The sequence below is a fragment of the Ochlerotatus camptorhynchus genome, unplaced genomic scaffold (genome assembly GCF_037179485.1).
Source record: "Ochlerotatus camptorhynchus isolate MF236.1 unplaced genomic scaffold, CSIRO-AGI_Acam_v1.1 ptg000141l, whole genome shotgun sequence".
Taxonomy (NCBI): Eukaryota; Metazoa; Arthropoda; class Insecta; order Diptera; family Culicidae; genus Ochlerotatus; species Ochlerotatus camptorhynchus.
The window spans coordinates 2,993,264-3,012,749 of record NW_027040631.1 but is presented as its reverse complement, the minus strand read 5'-3'; the positions used below and the strand labels follow the sequence as shown (position 1 = coordinate 3,012,749).

At 44.9% G+C, this 19,486-nt stretch overlaps 1 protein-coding gene across 3 annotated transcripts in view; it reads right to left on the bottom strand.

Annotated features, from left to right (window-relative positions):
* The window catches only part of onecut, a 38,189-nt gene that overhangs the window by 1,630 nt on the left and 17,073 nt on the right, over positions 1–19,486 (bottom strand). For 2 of the 3 annotated variants that reach the window (XM_065221354.1, XM_065221355.1), the window contains exons 2-4: positions 16,337–17,996; positions 15,973–15,993; positions 15,721–15,836 (exon numbers count right to left, since the gene is read on the bottom strand). In XM_065221354.1, the coding sequence (XP_065077426.1) occupies positions 15,721–15,836; positions 15,973–15,993; positions 16,337–17,855 (1,656 nt within the window). In that variant the 5' untranslated portion in view covers positions 17,856–17,996. The remainder of the gene's footprint in view (positions 1–15,720; positions 15,837–15,972; positions 15,994–16,336; positions 17,997–19,486) is intronic. The other variant, XM_065221356.1, reaches the window with a different exon arrangement.

Here is a 19,486-nt window from a genome sequence, read left to right as displayed (position 1 = left end):
AAATTGAAATTGTGATTCTTGGGTATTTTTTTTTTAATCAACAGAAAAATTTGCAGGCCCTAAAATTCAATTTTTTTTTTTTTTGAAAAGGGATCATAGTCTCTCAATTTTATTTCATCTTAGTATCACCAACAATCAATACGAAACTAACGATTTTAAATTGGCTCACTACTTGATTAACCTATTGGTCCCAAGCAAACGATTAACGTACCCCATTCTAGTCGAAATTCTAGTACTAAACAATGTTTGTTTCGTTTCGCTATGAAAGTTTGACAGTTAAAATGAGGGGTTAGTGAATTTTCCTATGTTTCGAGGGGTGAATAGATTAGTTTGGGACCGAAGAGAGCAACAGAGCGTAAAGGAATTCAAGAAAAAAAAAATTAAATAGCATTGATTTTCCACCAGAAAAGCTTCAAACTCCAACTCACTCATCTTGTCATATTTCAAAAACTATTTGTCCAAATCATTTGCCCTTGGAAACAAATCAAGTAGAAGAGTTTTCCAAAGTGTGGTGAAAATTTGCGCCCAAAATATTAGGAAATAAAAAATCGCGAAATGATGGACGATGGCATGACCGGTGTAAGGCTTGTACTCGAAAAAAAATGCACCATTTTTATCCGTGTGTAACTTTTTTATTCGTGGGTAAAAATTGATAAAAATCTGGGTATAACTAGTTTGGAGTGAATTGTTTACACGTGAAAAATTTCATAACAATCGGTTCAGTAGTTATTGAGATGTCATCGAAACAAGAAGAAAATCGCCGGAGAATTTTGCGCGCCGTCATGGAAAATCCGACTACGACCATGAGATGGATCGGAAGACAACTGGGAATCACCCATACAACTGTGTCTCGGGTGGTAAAATCGTTTAAAGAGTCCCAGACGACCGAGCGGCGGGCTGGAAATGGAAGAAAATCGAAGACAGCTGACCCTGTGAAGGCCCGGAAGGTGTTGGATTATTTCAAACGTAATCTGAACCTTTCGATTCGCGACGCGGCTCTGAAGGCAAAGTGTTCCGCCTGGTTCGTTCAGCAAACCATGAAACGAGCTGGGCTTCGTGTTTTCAAGGTCCAGAAGGCACCGAACCGGCGTGATCAACACGGCGGCCAATTCCTGCGCAAGGAAGCTGTATCGAGAGTAGTTAACGAAACCGATGGATGATGAAACCTACATCAAGGCAGACGCAAAGCAGATACCGGGGCTGGAGTTCTACGTTGTCAAATCACGGTTTGATGTTCCGGAAGACATAGTGGAAGAAGAAAAATACTTGCTCTGGCAGTCCATATGCCAATGCGGTAAACTGAGTAAACCGTACATCACAATGGGTACCATCAACAGCGAAATTTACCGCACCGAGTGCCTACAGAAGCGTCTGTTGCACTTCCTGCGGTCCCACGGAGGCAAGGCATTATTTTGGCCGGACCTGGCATCATGCCATTACGCGCGATCGACGTTGGATTGGTACAGAGACAATAACGTTGTTTTTGTACCAAAAATCGCCAACCCCCCAAATTCACCAGAGATTCGTCCGGTGGAAAGATTTTGGGCCATAATGAAGGCCAAAGTTCGAAAATCGTCCAAGGTGTTTAAGAACGAGCTAGAGTTGAAGAAAGAATGGATGAAAGTGACCAAAAAGGTCGGCTCCACCATTGCACAAAATGTAATGAGGGGTCTTAAGGGAAAGGTGCGGGCTTTCAGTGATGGAAAGTAAATTGAATAAAGTAATTATGCCGAAACATAATCCATATGTATTAGTTCATTCCCTGAAAGTTTCAAGAAAATCCGACTTAAAATAAATTTTTGACAAACACTTTTGTCTGGTGCATTTTTTTCGAGTACAGGCCTTATAAGGCAAAAAATCACAGCTTGGTACTGTCCAACAGACGAACACTTTTGTCTGGTGCATTTTTTTCGAGTACAGGCCTTATAAGGCAAAAAATCACAGCTTGGTTTCACGACGTATAACCAACAATCAATACGAAACTAACGATTTTAAATTGGCTCACTACTTGACTAGCCTATTTGTCCCAAGCAAACGATTAACGTACCCCATTCTAGTCGAAATTCTAGTACTACGCACTGTTTGTTTTGATTCGCTATGAAAGTTTGACAGATAAAATGAGGGGTTATTGGTTTTTCCTATGTTTCGAGGGGTGAACCGATTAGCTTGGGACCGAAGAGAGTACCAGAGCTGAGCCAAAAAGTTTAGCACGTTATTTCGGGACCTTCTAATCTTAGAGTTACCTCTATGGTATAACCATAGAGGTAACTCTAAGACTAGAAGGTCCCGATGAAACGAACTCAACTTTTTGGCTCAGCTCTAGTACTATCTTCGGTCCCAAGCTAACCGGTGCACCCCTCGAAACAAAGGAAAATCCACGAACCCCTCATTTTATCTGTCAAACTTTCATAGCGAATCAAAACAAACATAGTGTAGTACTAGAATTTCAACTAGAATGGGGTACGTTAATCGATTTGCTTGGGACCAATAGGCTAGTCAAGTGGTGAGCCAATTTAAAATCGTTAGTTTCGTATTGATTGTTGGTATAACTCTGATTGTCCTGGTCCTGGTAGCTCGATTGTTTTGATTTGACTATTTTCCTTCCGGAAATTATTCCGTGGTCAGCTGTTCTCTCATTTTCAGCGCAGTACCGATGCCCTGGTTTTGATGTATTTTCTGCTATTGAAGGTGTACTGCTTCGGACAGCCAATAGGATGTTCGCAGCTTGGGAATCCAACACGGTTTTGCAGAATCTATGGTGGATGTTGGCCGAAAATTCGTGGTTGCTATTAAACGAATCCAAACAGTAGATTGTGTCAACAACAATGATTTGACACATGCTCTGCGTAGGCGCAGAAATAGTCCAGTGTTGCCAGTAACTTCAACGATCATGAAAATTTATACCATGGGTACCAAATCTTTTTGTGGCACACTGTACGGAGTGACCAATTGGATTAACCCCTTGGGCGATAATGAACATCCACGAATGAAGAAAAACAAATGTTAACTTCGAAACCACTCAGAGGTTGCCTTGATCAAAAGAATGTTGTTATGCCAAAATTTTAATTCATGCAGGTAGTTAGTCTATCCGTTAAGGATGTCTTCATTTTCAGTTAAGTTGAGTGTATACACTCTATAGAAGAAATGATTTTTATCAGCACTGCTTATGAGAATTTTAACATTCATCAGCAGATGAATGAGAAAAAAACATTAGGTACGTTGGAATGAAGAAGCGGATGATGACGTAGCTGACAACCGTTGATGCCACATCTCTTATTGCTGCGACAGGATCTCCGTCTATGCCCAAATAAGCACGTTCTGCATAAACTTTGGCTGTGCACCCTTTTCCAGCGCTCGTCAATCGATAGCGCCTGGAACTCCTTACACTCCCTCGCTTGATGTCCGACCTTCCTGCATGCAGTACACTCGATACTCGTAAGAGCCCCAGCTACGTTTCGATCTTGCCCCTGTTCACTCGGATTGGAAGGTCTTGATTCCGTATCAGCATGAGCGAAGCTACGATCTGATTGCTTTGGTTTCTCGCACCGTTGAGTTCTGTCATTTCCACCACTGTACGATGATACGCTACACGCATCCGCAACAATGTCCTCCATACATATTCCGAAGGTTAGTTATCCACACCATGCTGTTTCCTGAAGCCTGCCCACTTCATTCTGTACTCTGCTGGTAATTTGTAGACGAGATCCTTCAGCAACGTTGGGTTGGAGAGATGGTCCAACAGTTCTGCCGCCACCATATGGTCACATAGGGCCTGGACAACCATTCCATATTCGATGATTGAGTCGAGCTTGTCGAGCTTTAACTTTTTCGATAAGTGATTCGATCAACAAATCCGATCGCCCATAGCGCAATCGAAGTGTTTCAATCACGTTAGGCACAGATGCAGGAAGAATCAACCGACTTCTCACGGATTCCCACGCTGCACCTTTTAGACAACGTTGAAGTCGGATCATATTTTCTCCATCGCTGTAGCCGCATGCCTCCGTGGTGTATTTATAATTACTTATGAAGACAGGCCAATCGGCTGGATTTCCTGCAAATATAAGCAAATCTCGTGGAAGTATCTGACGGGCTGCCAGTTGCTGGGGTGTAGGTCCTCCATCACCCAGGATTGGTAGATATGGACTCGGTGGGTCTCGTACCGGACGTGGTAGTACCGGATATGATGGATCTCGTATCGGGCGTGTTGGTACCGGTCGTGGAGGGTCTAGAAGATCTTCACCTGCATGATCACGTCCACTCGGTCTTGGATTGGGCGTTGTAGATGGATTCCGTCGTGTCAGTTCAGGCAGTGGTACAGTACGACTTGGTGGGTCCAACCCGGATGGATTCTCTCTGTTTCCCCGTGACTCAGGAGGCTGTGTTGTTGGTAACGGTACCTGTTTTGTTGTTGGTTCAACTTGTTTCTGGTGCTGCTGCTTATAAGACGGCAATGGTAGCACTGGTGTATCGCCTTTATGATTCCTTGCATGAACTTTCGGTTTCGTTCCCGACGGTCGAGTCTCTGGTGGACGCTTTGATTGACGATTTAACTGCTCTATACATAATCTCAATTTCTCCTGCAGATCTTGTATGTGTTGCATCGTCGGTTGCGTTTGATACTGATCTAATGACCGTTTATCCTTATGTTGGAAGTTGACAGGTTTCGGGTTCGATGGATGATCCTTTTCACACTGATGCTTCGTTGGAGCGTCTTGCTGGGATTCGGGTTTATCAATTCCCGTTCCTCCCACTGCGCCTTTCTCTTCGACGCCATCGTTCACTCTATCCTTCACATCCGAATGTCTATCCACCCAATCATTGGTTTGTTTTACTCGTAATCCAAACTGCGATCGTCATCATCTTCCCCGATGGTGCTCGCCAGAAGCTTATATTTCCGTCGCAGGTACTGCTGCTCCGCTCTCAAAGCGATCTGCTTCTTTTCAAGTTCGTGTTCTTCTGCCAACCGTTGTAACTCTAGCTGAAAACGAGCCTTGCAACTGGATGATGTCGACTGTGCCACCTCCGATTTGGCAGGTACGGGCAAACACTTAGAGCACACCCAGTCGCGGTGTGCTACTGATCCAGAGACCCCGGCACAAGAGTAGTGCCACCAACTATCGCAATTATCGCACTGCACAAAGTCGTCAGCGGTGTTGAGTTTGTCGCAGGCTACACAGCCGGTGGTCTCATCCAGATCTGGCGTTCCATCGGAATTGGTCATGATGAATTTCTTGAAGAAATGTTCTTTCGATTGGTATTGAAATCGCTCTGATTCCTGATAGCGGTGTAAAACAGCTTCAAGCTGCAAAGGTTATTAACTTTAGATTGATTATCAAAGCGGGGTTATGAGCAGTACTTACAAATTCAGTGCAATTTTACTAACAACCACTATTCGCATTTGATTTGAATTTCACCTCAATATTCGGCCTGTGTGCCACTGATTAGGAAGTTATATTAATAAGTATAGTTATATAATAATCATAGCAAACTAATAAATTCAGACAATTACCTCATGAAAGGTAATCTCTACCGGACAATGTTAGGTTAACAACCTGAAGGGTAGTATGAAGCTTCGTACCTCAACTTAATAATGTAAATTGTTACCCTGTAGTGGATTTCAAATATCTGTTTAAATAAAATAAATTAATTATAGATAAAGAAACATTAGAAAAGATATTAAACAATCGTGAATATAAACGATTCGGAACGCACTTGTATCATAGAGGTAACTCTAAGACCACTGGGTCCCGAAGAAAATCATTATTATTTTTGGCTCACTCAGTACCAGAACAACGGTCCCAAGCAGTCCCAAGCTATTTCACTCACCCCTGCATGTTCTGCATGAATCCACACACCCCTGATGTTATCTGTCAAACTTTCATAGCGAATCAAAACAAACATAGTGTTGTAATAGAATTTCAACTAGAATAGGGTACGTTAATCGTTTGCTTGGGACCAATAGGCTACTAAAGTGGTGAGCCAATTTAAAATCGTTAGTTTCGTATTGATTGTTGCTTGTATCCTTTCTTCTCTCAATGTTATTCATTGTATGACAGTACAGAGCTGTCTTACGTTTTATCTCCACTGTACTCGTTTCGCCCGCCAGGTCAGGGTTGCCGATCTGCTGGCGGTGTCAACAATTATGGAAGATAAGCGTAAAAAGCGGAAAAGAGATCATAGAGATACCGAGAAAATGTAAAGCATAGTAATTCTCTCGAGAAAAGTAGCCATGATAATTTCTTCTCAGTCGGTAGTGACGGCCGATAATTTCGTTTCCTTTTCGGCAATTTCTTTTTCAGTGACTAACGATTGGAAACTCGGAACATGGAACTGCAAGTCTCTCAATTTCTTGGGAAGTACCCGCATTCTTTCCGATTTATTGAGAGTCCGCAAGTTCGACATCGTAGCGCTGCAGGAGGTTTGCTGGAAGGGATCGTCGGTACATACGTTTAGGGATGGTTATACCATCTACCAGAGCTGCGGCAATACACATGAGCTGGGTACAGCTTTTATCGTGATGGGCGAAATGCAGTAGCGCGTGATTGGGTGGTGACCAATCGATAGCAGAATGTGCAAGTTGAGGATCAAAGGCCGTTTCTTCAATGTCAGTATAATCAACGTGCACAGCCCTCACTTAGCAAGTGACGATGACGATAAAGACGCTTTTTACGCGCAGCTGGAACGAGAATACGACAGCTGCCCAAGCCATGACGTCAAAATCGTCATCGGAGATCTTAACGCTCTCAGGTTGGCCAGGAGGAGGAATTCAGACCGGTTATAGGAAAGTTCAGCGCTCACCAGCTAACTGCTATAGCACCACCTTACGGTAAGCAACATTGGTGCTAAAAGAAAAACTTCAGCAGCGGAAGCTGTGCATCGCAGCCAACTTGACGCTGTTGATATGTCAATTAACGACGCAATAAATAAATAAACACATTTTTCCTAAGACGTTTAATAAATATATTGTTCAAGTTGTTCCTGTTATCTGCGTGTTTAATTACGGGACACAACATTGTGGCGACGAGTCGGTTCGGTACGAAGTAGTTTTCGCGTCGGTTCTGTGGAATTCGCGATTCGAACCTCACAATGGCAAAGGGCGGAGATCTCGCTGACATCCTCGAGCAGATGAGCCGTTTGATGGAAGCGCAAGCCAACGCACAGAAAGCGCTTCTGGAACAGCTTGTGAAGCCGAAGGACACCGAGTTCCTGATGGAGGCACTGTCAAAAACGCTCCCGGAATTCTCATACGATCCACAAAACGGAGTGGTTTTCGACAAGTGGTATGCACGACACCAAGAAGTGTTTTCCAAGGGCGGTGCTGCACTCGGAGAAGCAGACCGAGTGAGATTGCTCCTGCAGAAGCTGAATTCGATGGATCACGACCGGTACGTGAATTTTATTCTACCGAGGACCTCACGAGAAATTACGTTTGCGGACACAGTGGAAACGCTGAAGGAAATGTTCGGTCACCAGACATCTGTGTTTTCCGTCGTTTCCAGTGTTTACAAACACGCAAGCGGGACGCTGACGATTTTGTCACCTACGCCAGTGCTGTGAACAAATCATGCGAAGATTTCAACGTCAACACCATCACTGCTGATCAATTTAAGTGCTTGATCTTTGTCGCTGGGCTGCACTCGGAGAAAAACAAAGACATTCGGACGAGATTGCTCGCGAAGATGGAAAGCGAGACAGTGGCGGATCCAATGACTCTCAAGAAGCTGTTGTTGGAATGTCAGCAAATGGACAATCTCAAACACGACACCGCTGTTATTGAGAACCCAAAAGCTGCCGTGTACGCTGTGTGTGATGCTGTGCGAGGTAACAATAAATGGTCATCGGAGAAGAAGAAACAGGATGCTGCTAAGTCTCCACGACGACCGTGCTGGCAGTGCGGGCAGATGCATTTTGTTGCAGATTGCTCGTATACAACTCACACCTGTCGAAGCTGCGGAAAAGTGGGGCATAAGGAAGGCTATTGTGGATGCTTCTCAAGGTCTGCTAAGTCTACTCCAGCTTTATCGGAACCACCGCCGGAAGTCGGTGGTAAGAAGAAGAAGAAGTACAGGAATAAAAAGCAACATGAGCAAACTGGCCACACGAAGGGTATTTATGCAGTCAACAAGGCCGGTGTCATCGGCAGACGTAAATACGTAGAAATTTGCATCAACGATTTCCCGATAGAACTTCAAATCGATTGCGGTTCGGACTACACGATTGTTTCTGAGGAGTCACTAACACAGCTCGGTGATCCGGAAACATGTTCCACGAGTCTGAAAGTAACTACAGCATCAGGCAAGCTACTACCACTGAATTCGGAGTTCGAGTGCCAGATTACACTGAAGGGATTGACCAAGCGTTCGGTGTGCTACGTGACATCGGTGAAAGGCTTCAACGTTCTCGGAAGCGATCTCATGGATGCTTTTGGTCTGTATGACGTTCCGATTAATTCGTTCTGCAAGCTAGTTACGACCGTAGGAGATTCGGAGGTGTATTGCAATGCACTGAAGGCAAAGTATCCAGCGGTTTTTCAAGACGGGCTCGGACGTTGTACGAAAAAAAAAAGGTTCAGCTATTTCTTCAACCAGGGGTGAAGCCGGTATTCAAACCCAGAAGGCCGGTGCCTTTCCATTCACAACGACTGGTGGAGAAGGAACTCCAGCGACTTCAAAACCTTGGTGTCATCGAGCAGGTGGACTTCTCGAACTTGGCCGCACCCATTGTTGCTGTTCGCAAGGCACAGCGTGACGCAGACGGAGATCCGCGGATTATTCCACGGGGCTCAATGCGGTGCTGGAAGCAAATAAGTTCCCTCTACCTACTCCTGACGACATTTTCGCAAAGCTGAGTGGCAGTCAGTACTTTAGTGTGCTGGACTTGTCAGATGCATATCTACAGATGGAAGTTGAGGAGGATTCCCAGAAGTTGCTGACAGTGAATACCCACAAAGGACTTTTCAAATATAAGCGGCTTCCTCCGGGGGTAAAATCAGCTCCAGGAGCCTTCCAAAAAGTTATCGACAACATGATTGGCGATTTGGAAGGAACTGAATCTTTTCTCGACGACGTTATTGTGTACGGGAAAACAAGAGCTAAGCACGACCAGAACCTCGAAAACACAATTCAACGGATCCAGGAGTACGGGTTTCGGCTCAAGATTGAGAAGTGCAAATTTTGCATGAGTCAAGTGAAGTATTTGGGACATATTATCGATCGTGATGGCATTCGAACAGATCCGGAGAAGGTATCGGCAATTTCACAAATGCCTCCACCCAGGAATGTCACGGAGCTTCGTTCTTTCTTGGGTGCAGTGAATTATTATGCGAAGTTCATCAAGGAAATGCACCTACTGCGTAAACCTTTAGACCAGCTGCTCCAAAAGGACAGGCAGTGGGACTGGACGGAAGAATGTAAGCGTTCGTTTTTGAGATTCAAGGAGCTGCTAAAGTCGGACCTGGTGCTTACACACAACAATCCTCAACTGCAGATTGTGGTGGCAGCTGATGCCTCCAACACGGGCATTGGAGCGAATATTCGACATCGGTTTCCTGATGGCACAGAAAAGGTGATTCAACACGCATCGAGGTCATTGACACCGACGGAGCGTGGTTATGGGCAAATCGACAAGGAAGCTCTGGCACTAGTCTATGCCGTAACAAAGTTTCATAGAATGCTACTTGGACGACCATTCATTCTTGAAACTGATCACCAGCCTCTTCTTCGCATATTTGATTCGCATAAGGGAATACCAACGCACACATCGAATAGGCTGCAACGTTTTGCATTGACAATGCTGTGTTATGATTTCAAGGTCCAATACGTCAGCACTACCAAGTTTGGATATGTGGACATACTTTCAAGGCTCATCAAGGCGGTGAAACCGGAAGAAGACTTTGTCATTGCATCGGTTCAATTGGAGGAAGATCTTCTAGCAGTTCTGGAGGATTCAGTCGGCAATACCCCAGTCACTTCCAGGATGATTGCGACGGCAACTAAACATGACAAGGTGTGCTGAAGCGTGTAATCCAGTGTATCGAGTGCGGCTGGCCAGCAAAGGTAGACGATCCGGATTTGAAGGTGTTCGACAATAGGAAGGAAAGTCTGATGGTTACTCAAGGCTGTATTCTTTTCGGAGAACGTGTAGTGGTTCCTCAACTTTACCGAAACGATTGCACCATGGACATCCGGGCATCGTTCGAATGAAGTCATTAGCTCGGAGTTTCGTGTTTTGGCCTGGCATTGATGGACAAATCGAAACCTACGTTAAACAGTGTAAGGAATGCGCATCTGTAGCTAAGTCTCCAGCTCATGCTACACCGGAAGCATGGCCAACTCCATCTGGACCATGGCAACGTCTGCATATCGATTTTGCGGGGCCAATCGATGGACTTTGGTTCCTAATCATTGTTGATGCGTTTTCACGATGGCCGGAGATCTACCCAACGAAGACAACTACGGCCAAAGTAACAATACAGTTTCTTCGAAGCACTTTCGCACGGTTGGGATTGCCATTGACGATCGTTTCGGACAACGCTGCACAATTCACTTGCGAAGAATTCGAAAATTGAATGGAATCACACACCTGCTAACCGCTCCCTACCATCCGCAGTCTAACGGACAGGCGGAGCGGTTTGTAGATTCGATGAAGCGTGCGATGAAGAAAATCAACAAGGGAGAACCCCTCCAGGAGACACTAGAAGTGTTTCTGGCTACGTACCGCTCAACGCCAAGCGGAGTTACCGAGCAGAAATCACCGAGTGAAATGATGTTCGGTAGACAGATGAGAACAACGCTTGACCTATTGCGGCCGACGGAAATCTCCAAACCCGTCGACTTGGAAACGGCTCAACAACCAAGGCAGTTCAACGCAGGTGATTTGGTGTACGCCAAGGTGCACAAGCGGAATGATTGGTACTGGGAAGCAGGAAAGGTAATCGAGAAGATTGGAACAGTAAATTACAATATCTGGTTGGATGGACAGCGAGTTGGTCTCATCCGATCTCACATCAATCAACTCCGTCCACGACACACCGTAGTGAACTATAACGAAAGAGAACCGTTTGCAGCAAAACATCACGAATCGTTGCCGTTGACAATATTACTTGGCGAGTTCAACATCAATCCACAACCAACGGTAGGAGGATCAGCCACCTGAAGGTCAACCAAATCAACCGAATGGGCATCCAGGACAACGATCATCTGTTCCAGCGTCAAGTCAAGAGTCAACACTTCGAGAGGTGCCTGGAAGTCGGATTCCTGTGGCTACCACTTCTCGAGGACGACCGGTTCGCCTTCCTCCAAGATTTGAGCACTACGTTATGTCCTAAAGAGGGAGATGCTATAGCACCACCTTACGGTAAGCAACATTGGTGCTAAAAGAAAAACTTCAGCAGCGGAAGCTGTGCATCGCAGCCAATTTGACGCTGTTGATATGTCAATTAACGACGCAATAAATAAATAAACACATTTTTCCTAAGACGTTTAATAAATATATTGTTCAAGTTGTTCCTGTTATCTGCGTGTTTAATTACGGGACACAACACTAACGAACGCCAATGGCCTTAGACTCATCGATTTTGCCGCAGAAAATGGCCATACGTAGTATCTACTTCCAGCATAGCCTCCCATATCGGTACACCTGGAGATCACCGCAGCAGACAGAATCGCAAATCGACCACGTTTTGATCGACGAAAGGCACTTCTCGAACATTATCGACGTCAGGACCTATCGCGGCGCAAATATCGATTCGGACCACTACCTTCCAATGGTCAAGGAGCGCCAAAAACTTTCCGTTGCCAAAAACATTCGGTACCGACGCCCGCCACGGTACAATCTGGAGCGACTGAAGCTGCCCGAAGTCGCAACTGAGTACGCAGTTGCTGGATGAGGGAGAGCTCACCGAAGCCCCTCCTGAGGACTGCTGGAGCAACGTGAAAGCAGCCATTAACAGCGCTGTTGTAGGCGCCGTTGGGTTCGTGGAGCGGAATCGACGGAACGATTGGTTCGACGAAGAGTGTCAGACGGTTTTGGACGAGAAGAACGCAGCTCGGGCGGCGATGCTGCCGCAAGGAACCCGTCTTTTCCGGAATAAGAAGCGCCACCTGGAAGAGCTGGAGTGCGAAGAAATGGAGCAGCTGTATCGTTCACAAGAAACACGCAAGTTCTACAAGAAACTCAACGCATCCCGCCAAGGCTTTGTGCCGCGAGCCGAAATATGTCGGGATGAGGAAGAGGGTATCTTAACGGACGAACGTGAGGTGATTGAAAGGTGGAAGCAGCACTACGATGAACATCTGAACGGCGCAGAGGCAGAGGACCAAGGCGGCAGGGGGAATGGCTTCGTCGGTACAGCGTATGAGGGAGACATGCCAGCTCCCACGATAGGTGAAGTTAAGGATGCTATCCGACAGCTTAAGAACAACAAAGCAGCTGGGAAAGATGGTATCGGAGCGGAACTTATCAAAATGGGCCCGGATAAGTTGGCCACTTGTCTGCACCGACTGATAGTCAGGATCTGGGATACAGATACAGCTACCGGAGGAGTGGAAAGAGGGAGTAATATGCCCAGTATATTAAAAAAGGCGACAAACTAGAATATGAGAACTATCGAGCGATCACTATTCTTAACACGGCACACAAAGTGCTTTTCCAGATCATCTTTCGCCGTTTATCGCCGCTAGCAAGCAGATTTGTGGGAAGTTATCAAGCCGGTTTTGTGGACGGGCGATCGACAACGGACCAAATCTTTACGTTGCGGCAGATCCTCCAAAAGTGTCGTAAATATCAAGTCCCTACGCACCACCTATTCATCGATTTCAAGGCCGCTTATGATACTATTGACCGTGAGGAGCTATGGAAGATTATGGACGAGAGCGGTTTTCCCGGGAAGCTGTCAGGCCAGACTGGTCAGGGCTACGATGGATGGTGTACAGTGCTGCGTGAAGATATCGGGTGCGTTATCGGACTCGTTTGTGTTTCCTGTCTCCTGTTCAACATTGCGCTAGAAGGTGTTATGAAACGTGCGGGCTTTAACATGCGGGGTACGATCTTCGATAAGTCCAGCCAGTTCATCGGCTTAGCTGACGACGTGGACATTGTCGGAAGAACGTTCCAGGCCGTGGCGGAGCAGTACACCCGACTGAAACGTGAAGCAGAAAAGGTTGGATTAAAGGTGAATACGTCGAAGACAAAGTATCTGTTAGCTGGAGGAACCGAGCGGGATAGGGCTCGCATAGGCAGAAGCGTGACAATCGACGGAGATGAGTTCGAGGTGGTGGATGAATTTGTGTACCTCGGATCATTGGTGACGTCGGATAGCAATTGCAGCGGAGAAATTCGTCTTACTACGGACTCCACAAGACCCTGAGGTCGGGTAAACTTCACCTCCGTACTAAATGTACCATGTACAAGACGCTGATAAGACCGGTAGTTCTCTACGGGCACGAGACGTGGACGATGCTCGAGGAGGACCTGCAAGCACTGGGTGTTGTCGAACGACGAGTGCTTAGGACCAGCTTTGGTGGGGTATGTGAGAACGGTGTATGGATGCGAAGGATGAACCACGAGCTGGCGCAACTCTATGGCGAACCCTGCATCCAGAAAGTTGCGAAAGCTGGACCGGTACGATGGGCGGGACACGTTTTAAGAATGCCGGATAACAATCCGGCAAAAATGGTGTTTGCCTCGAATCCGGCCGGTACAAGACGAAGAGTAGCACAGCGTGCAAGGTGGTTAGAAAATCGATCAAGAGAATCGATCAACAATGATAGGCCCTTTTCATGTTGCGCGAGATTTATGATCAGCTGATTTTTAATTTATGGATGAACTTTGACAGGATTTAGTAGCCGAACGACTATGAGCTCTTGACATTTTGTAAAATTGACTATGTGATGTTTTATCAACGTTCTCCCGCTGTTCAAATGGTTCACGGAGTGTGACGGTAAACTTTGTCATACATTTAAACAGCAGGCGAATAAAAGAGCCGATAAATTCTTATCGAGTCTGTTTACATCGTATTGGGTACAAACGCTCACCGCAAAGTACCCAATGATGACTACAAAGTAAGCATTTTCGAGGGAAACTGGGACTACCCATTAAATGAGTAAAAATTTTACCCATTCATGAGTAATTACAACTACACAAATAAGTAGTAAGTATTCATTTGTGAGTAAAACTACTGATAAATTGGTTATTTTCTACTCATTTAATGGGTAGTCCCAGTCTCCCTCGAAAATGCTGACTTTGTAGTCAATATCGAGTCTTCTATAGTCATTATTGGGTATTTAGCGGTTACCGTGCAGATGCTGCACTTCTGCTCGGATCGGACTCCAGCAACAAATTTGTGAGAGCACCGATTTTGAGAGAGCGATATGCTCATGGCTTGGATGGGAGAGGAAAATGAATAATCGTTGAAGAATGAGAAATGAAAATATTGTCGATTCTCTGCTCTGCGATAAGCTGCTTGAGTGATGCGTCGCTTAACTTGCAGTTGAGCGAAAATTTTGATCGCTGATCAAAGCATACACAGAGAGAAAAAATTACCCTAAATTTAAGTTCTTTTTACTAAATTTTGGGTAATTTTGAGTTTTGCATCCTACTCTCACTTTTTGTTGCTGTCAAAAACGGAACGAGAGATTCGACTTTCTCGTGACTATCGTTCAATAAGCTACTAGTGAGTATATGAGATATTCTCAAATTTGAGTCAATTAAACTTAATTTTGGGTAGAAAATACTTACGAGTAAGTAATTATTTTTGCCTTAGTCATATGTAAACTACTATAAGCGGTTTACTGAAAATTAGCTTATTGAACGGAACATGGGAGATGAGTGAAAAGAACTTAATTTTGGGTAATTTTTTGGTTCCGTGTATGTTCATAGTTATAAGCATCCAACGAATTTGGTTAAGAATAAAAACTGTTAAATTTCAGATAAAACCAACTAATGAGGACACTAAGACACTAACCTATGTTATCTTTATTATTTTATTTTATTTTAAGGGTATAGCGTTGCAAAAATTTGCAAAATTTATACCATTTCGAAAGTTTAACAAAGTTAAAGTTCGCGAATTATTTAGAGTTTTCGTGAACTTTGCCATCACTGGTACAACACTATAAATATTAGCAGATCTCAGAAATTCTGAAATCTTACCTAACCAGATCACTGAAATCCTTCCCAACTTATCCAGATTTACAATATTTTCAAGTGCCAAATTAATGCCAACTAGGGTGGGGAAATTTCAAGCTGCGCAAATTCGGGACTGTTTCATAGGGAAAATGTCATAGAAAATCAAAATTTTGGAACGCTATTATTAGGTAAGGTACTGCTGTGAGACGACTTACTCATAATCTGTGCTATAAAAGAAGTCAAAATCCAAAATTGTTGTTACTAAAACTAAGTGCAACTACTTCACCCAATCATTTGTGAGACCGGAAAAATAAAATGGTTGTCCCAGGTTCTGACTGCCGGACTAAGCTCTACCAATCCTTCGCAAACGGACTTTGGCACAATTGTAACGTAGAGACATGCGCTAAGACATAATACTCAGTGGTGAGAGCGTTGAGTTGAGTGCAAAGTAGATCACAAGTCTGTGAACACAAGACCTAAATGTGTTCCAATCCAATCTTCCGCACAAAGCATACCTTCTGCCCCATTTGAAACAAAAAGAAACCAGGTTAAGAACAACAGTGAGATAGCGGAAAATGTGTTAGTTAAGCATACTTTGAATATCGCCTGAAGCGTCCTTCTCTGCAGATCCGTAAAGACGAGCCGGGGCTTCTTCGAGTGTCCCATCATGATGTTAGGTTCCGGTTCCTCGTGCTTTTTAGCATTCACTGCTGAAGTTGCGGTTAGTAGTCATCGCATGCGATTATGAAAAGCGTGTGCAGAAAAGAAAGATGAGAGATGATTTCCAAGTTAGTATGGTTAGTTAGTTAGAGACATGGGCGGTTACAAATATGCGCATCAATTAACCTGGTTTCGCCGATTGAGTTGCTTGAAAAGAGAAAGAGAGACATGGAAACATTATCGGGTTAGATGATTTCGGTTTCTGCTGGGCGACAACGCCAAAAAAAAATCAACTTCAAAGCACATCTACTTACACGGCAAACAACGAAAAACTGAAACTTAAGCCTAGGTAAAACAAAGCTTAACATCTAAAATAAAACGACAAATTCGGGATAAATCATAGGCAAGAAAGTCTTTAATCACAGCGTTTGAATCACAGAATGGTTTGCTAAGAATAAAATAAAAACAAATATAGGTGCCATAATCGGGTGTGCGAAATATCTACTCTTACAGTTACGACATCCAAAACGTCAAGGAAGCGACGCAATACCTGCTAGCCTGAGGGCGGACATCCTCTGGTACTCGGGCTCCTGGATCCATTTGTACATGCGCCGGAACGTTTCCCGGCCGGACTTGAGCTTGGACCACGGTTTCGGATTTCGGAGCAGATCGGAGAGCGTACCCTGCGACCGGCAAAGGACACGCTGTGCGAAGATTGCCTGCGGGATACTGTAGCGCTTTAGCTCCGAACTGATCCGATGGGCCAGCTCCTTGGTATTGATCTCCTCGACGTCACCATTCATGCAACCGACGTCACCCATCGAACCGACACCTCCACCGCCGCACTTTCCACCACCCCCGTTCGACAGCGACGAGTGATGGCCTCCGGTGAGCGAATCTTCCAGCTTCTTTTCCTCCAGCTTGACGTGATCCAAGTCGGACTCTTCGTAAACATCATCTATAACAATTTCTTTACACAGATTAAGGTCGCTTATGTTTGCTTTTGAACTGAAAGACTTGTTGAGAAATATGGTCGAATGGTGATCTTTGATGCAGGATCCGGCCCCGCCGGGTCCACCTACGCCACCACCGTGGATCACGTCCGAATCACTCGGATGATCCAGATATTGCACTGTACTGGTGAATTGGTCGGTGTCGTCCTTCTGACGGCCAAGATCCGGCTTCGCCGTCGACGTCAGAAAGCGATCGTCCACTGAGCTGAGATTCGAGGGAATCGGAGAGGCACGTACCAGGATACATTCGTTCTTACCGTCTGCCACGTCCACGTCCTTATCAGAGAGGTGGTCCAGCTTGGCGTCCTTCAGGACGTGACTCTTGTCCAACCCATGATGGTGCATATCCGTCGGTGATAGCTCCTGGACTGAATTGATGTGAACAGGTGAATGGATCACGCCCAGTTTCTCGAGGTTGTAGCACGAGTTGATCTCTATGTTCACCCCGACGGAACTGTTGTTCATCCCGGGAAATGGCTCACAGATGTTGCCCCCTAAGGAATAGGCGAACTTGTCCGACATGGTCGAAATAGGTGGCAGGGGTTGCAACGGGGTCAATGTGGCGTACGACGTGTTCGCACTGATACTGACGGGCGAGTCCCGATCGTGCATCGGCGACAGGGTTTGGAAGTCCGACGACATGATCGAGTCCACCGAGCCGGGATTGCCGGAACCACTCAAGCACATGTTGATCTGCTGCATGCCCTCCTGCGGGTGGATGATCACCGAGAGGGCATCCTGCTTGTGCTGCTGGACCAGAATCACCTCGATCTCACCCAACGACGACTGATCGTTGGCCGGGCTGTGCAGGTTCGGGTCATGCTTCTGCGTCAGGTGCTTGCTGATGGGTGGCGGGGAATGGTGTGGGTGCTGGTGGTGCTGATGCTGCCTTTGCTTGTGTTGGTTACCGTGGCTATTATGGTTGTTGTTGTTGTTATTATTATTATTGTTATGGTGGTTATTATGCTGATGCGGCGCACCGTTCGTAGGCACGCCCTGCGGGAAAAAGTTCCCGCTGCTGATCACACAGGGACGATCGTTATTGCATTGCTCCATATTACACTTTTTGGTTCGATTGCTACACGAGCGCTGTGTCTCTGTCTCGTGACAGGTTTGTTTAGCTTGGTTTTCCCTTCTTCTTTTTTTTTTTTTTGGTAGATCACTGCTGACTTTGCTTTTGACTAGATTCTCATGTTTCTGAAACGATTCGAAGCGGAAAAAGAATTGGCTTTAGTGCGATTGAATGGTTATGAGAATTTATCAAGCATGATATTGATCCGTTCTAGAAAGTAAGACTTTAGTTAGAACAATGATGATCTTGCCGATAGCAAAACTATCCATGTTCAACGTGGTCACACTAGGAAGGGTAGAGGGTTAGCCAGTTTTTATGATTTATACGTTCTTTTAAATAATTGTACGGATCATGGTCCACGCAGAGGAGTATGGTCTAAAATCTATTAAATATTTTCCACGTGATTTGTGGACAGCCGCTCGAGTGAATCTTAGATCCTCCGTTTGCAGAGCTGATAGTGCTGATGCGATATAATAGTAGTGACTTTAAAAACTAAAATTACGAAAATATTGACCAAACAGTTACTTTTAAATAATAAATAAGTTAACAATAGTGATATTTATGTGGTAACATAGAAATTCAAACACGGCTTGATATTGAAATGAGTCTCTTATGAAGGGCTTTTGAAGTGATTTTTTACTAGTCAAAATTTTACTAGTTGTGCGATATAGATTTAAATTAATGTAATAACTAGAAACACTGGAATAAGAGACCAGCGGAGACACTGTTATGATTCCAATCGAACTGTCAAAAGCGGTTCCAATCTGCAATGTTTACAAATGGTTATCTTCAATTAGGGAGGAGTATTAAAATCGTTTAACAATCACTCATGAACTCGATCGTCGGTGCATTGGCGAAGTCACTCGCAAGCAGTTACAAATGCAAGTGATGCCAGGATTGCTTTGATGTTTATCTTGTTGCCAAATACATGTTTTTTTTTTCTCCGCTGGTCTCTTATTCCAGTGTTTCTAGTAATAACCAATGGAACCACTAGCTTAAATAGGGTTAATTAGATCATTAATACGACAGCATTTTTTTTTTGAGGATCTTGAATTTGATTCTGCGTCTGAAATCAATATTTTGATATATCTAGGTAGATAATTTTGATAATTTACATCGGATTGATAATACCCTTTACCAAACTCATCCGTTGCTGAGGGTTGTTTCCCCCGCCACCACTGGCAAAAGGGATGATCGTCCGTTTGCTCATGTACCTCCTTTGAGCGGAAACAGTTCTATCGATTGTTTCACACTTGTAACCAGTGGTTCCAAATAGTTAATACTTGTAGGCTCCTCCACAAGTTCCCTCATCCCAATTGGTCCTCCTGCCAGTGAGCACCTAAGACCAATTCCCAAATCCCATTAAAATACTGGACAGCCTTACTGGTAGCCGAAATTCCTGGCTGTCATTGTGATGTGCAGAGCCAAACTGTCCATTCAAAAAGCACCCGTAACGCATTTCACCTTTGTCGTTTATTGACGGCGGTTTGACCTGGACTCCAACCGGTTTAGTATTAATCGACGTCCTGGGCGGAATGGTTGCCAACTGTTACGCAGTCTGGTTTACCAATTCCGGTATTCGAATTATAGAAAAAAAATAGATGATCGATAGTAA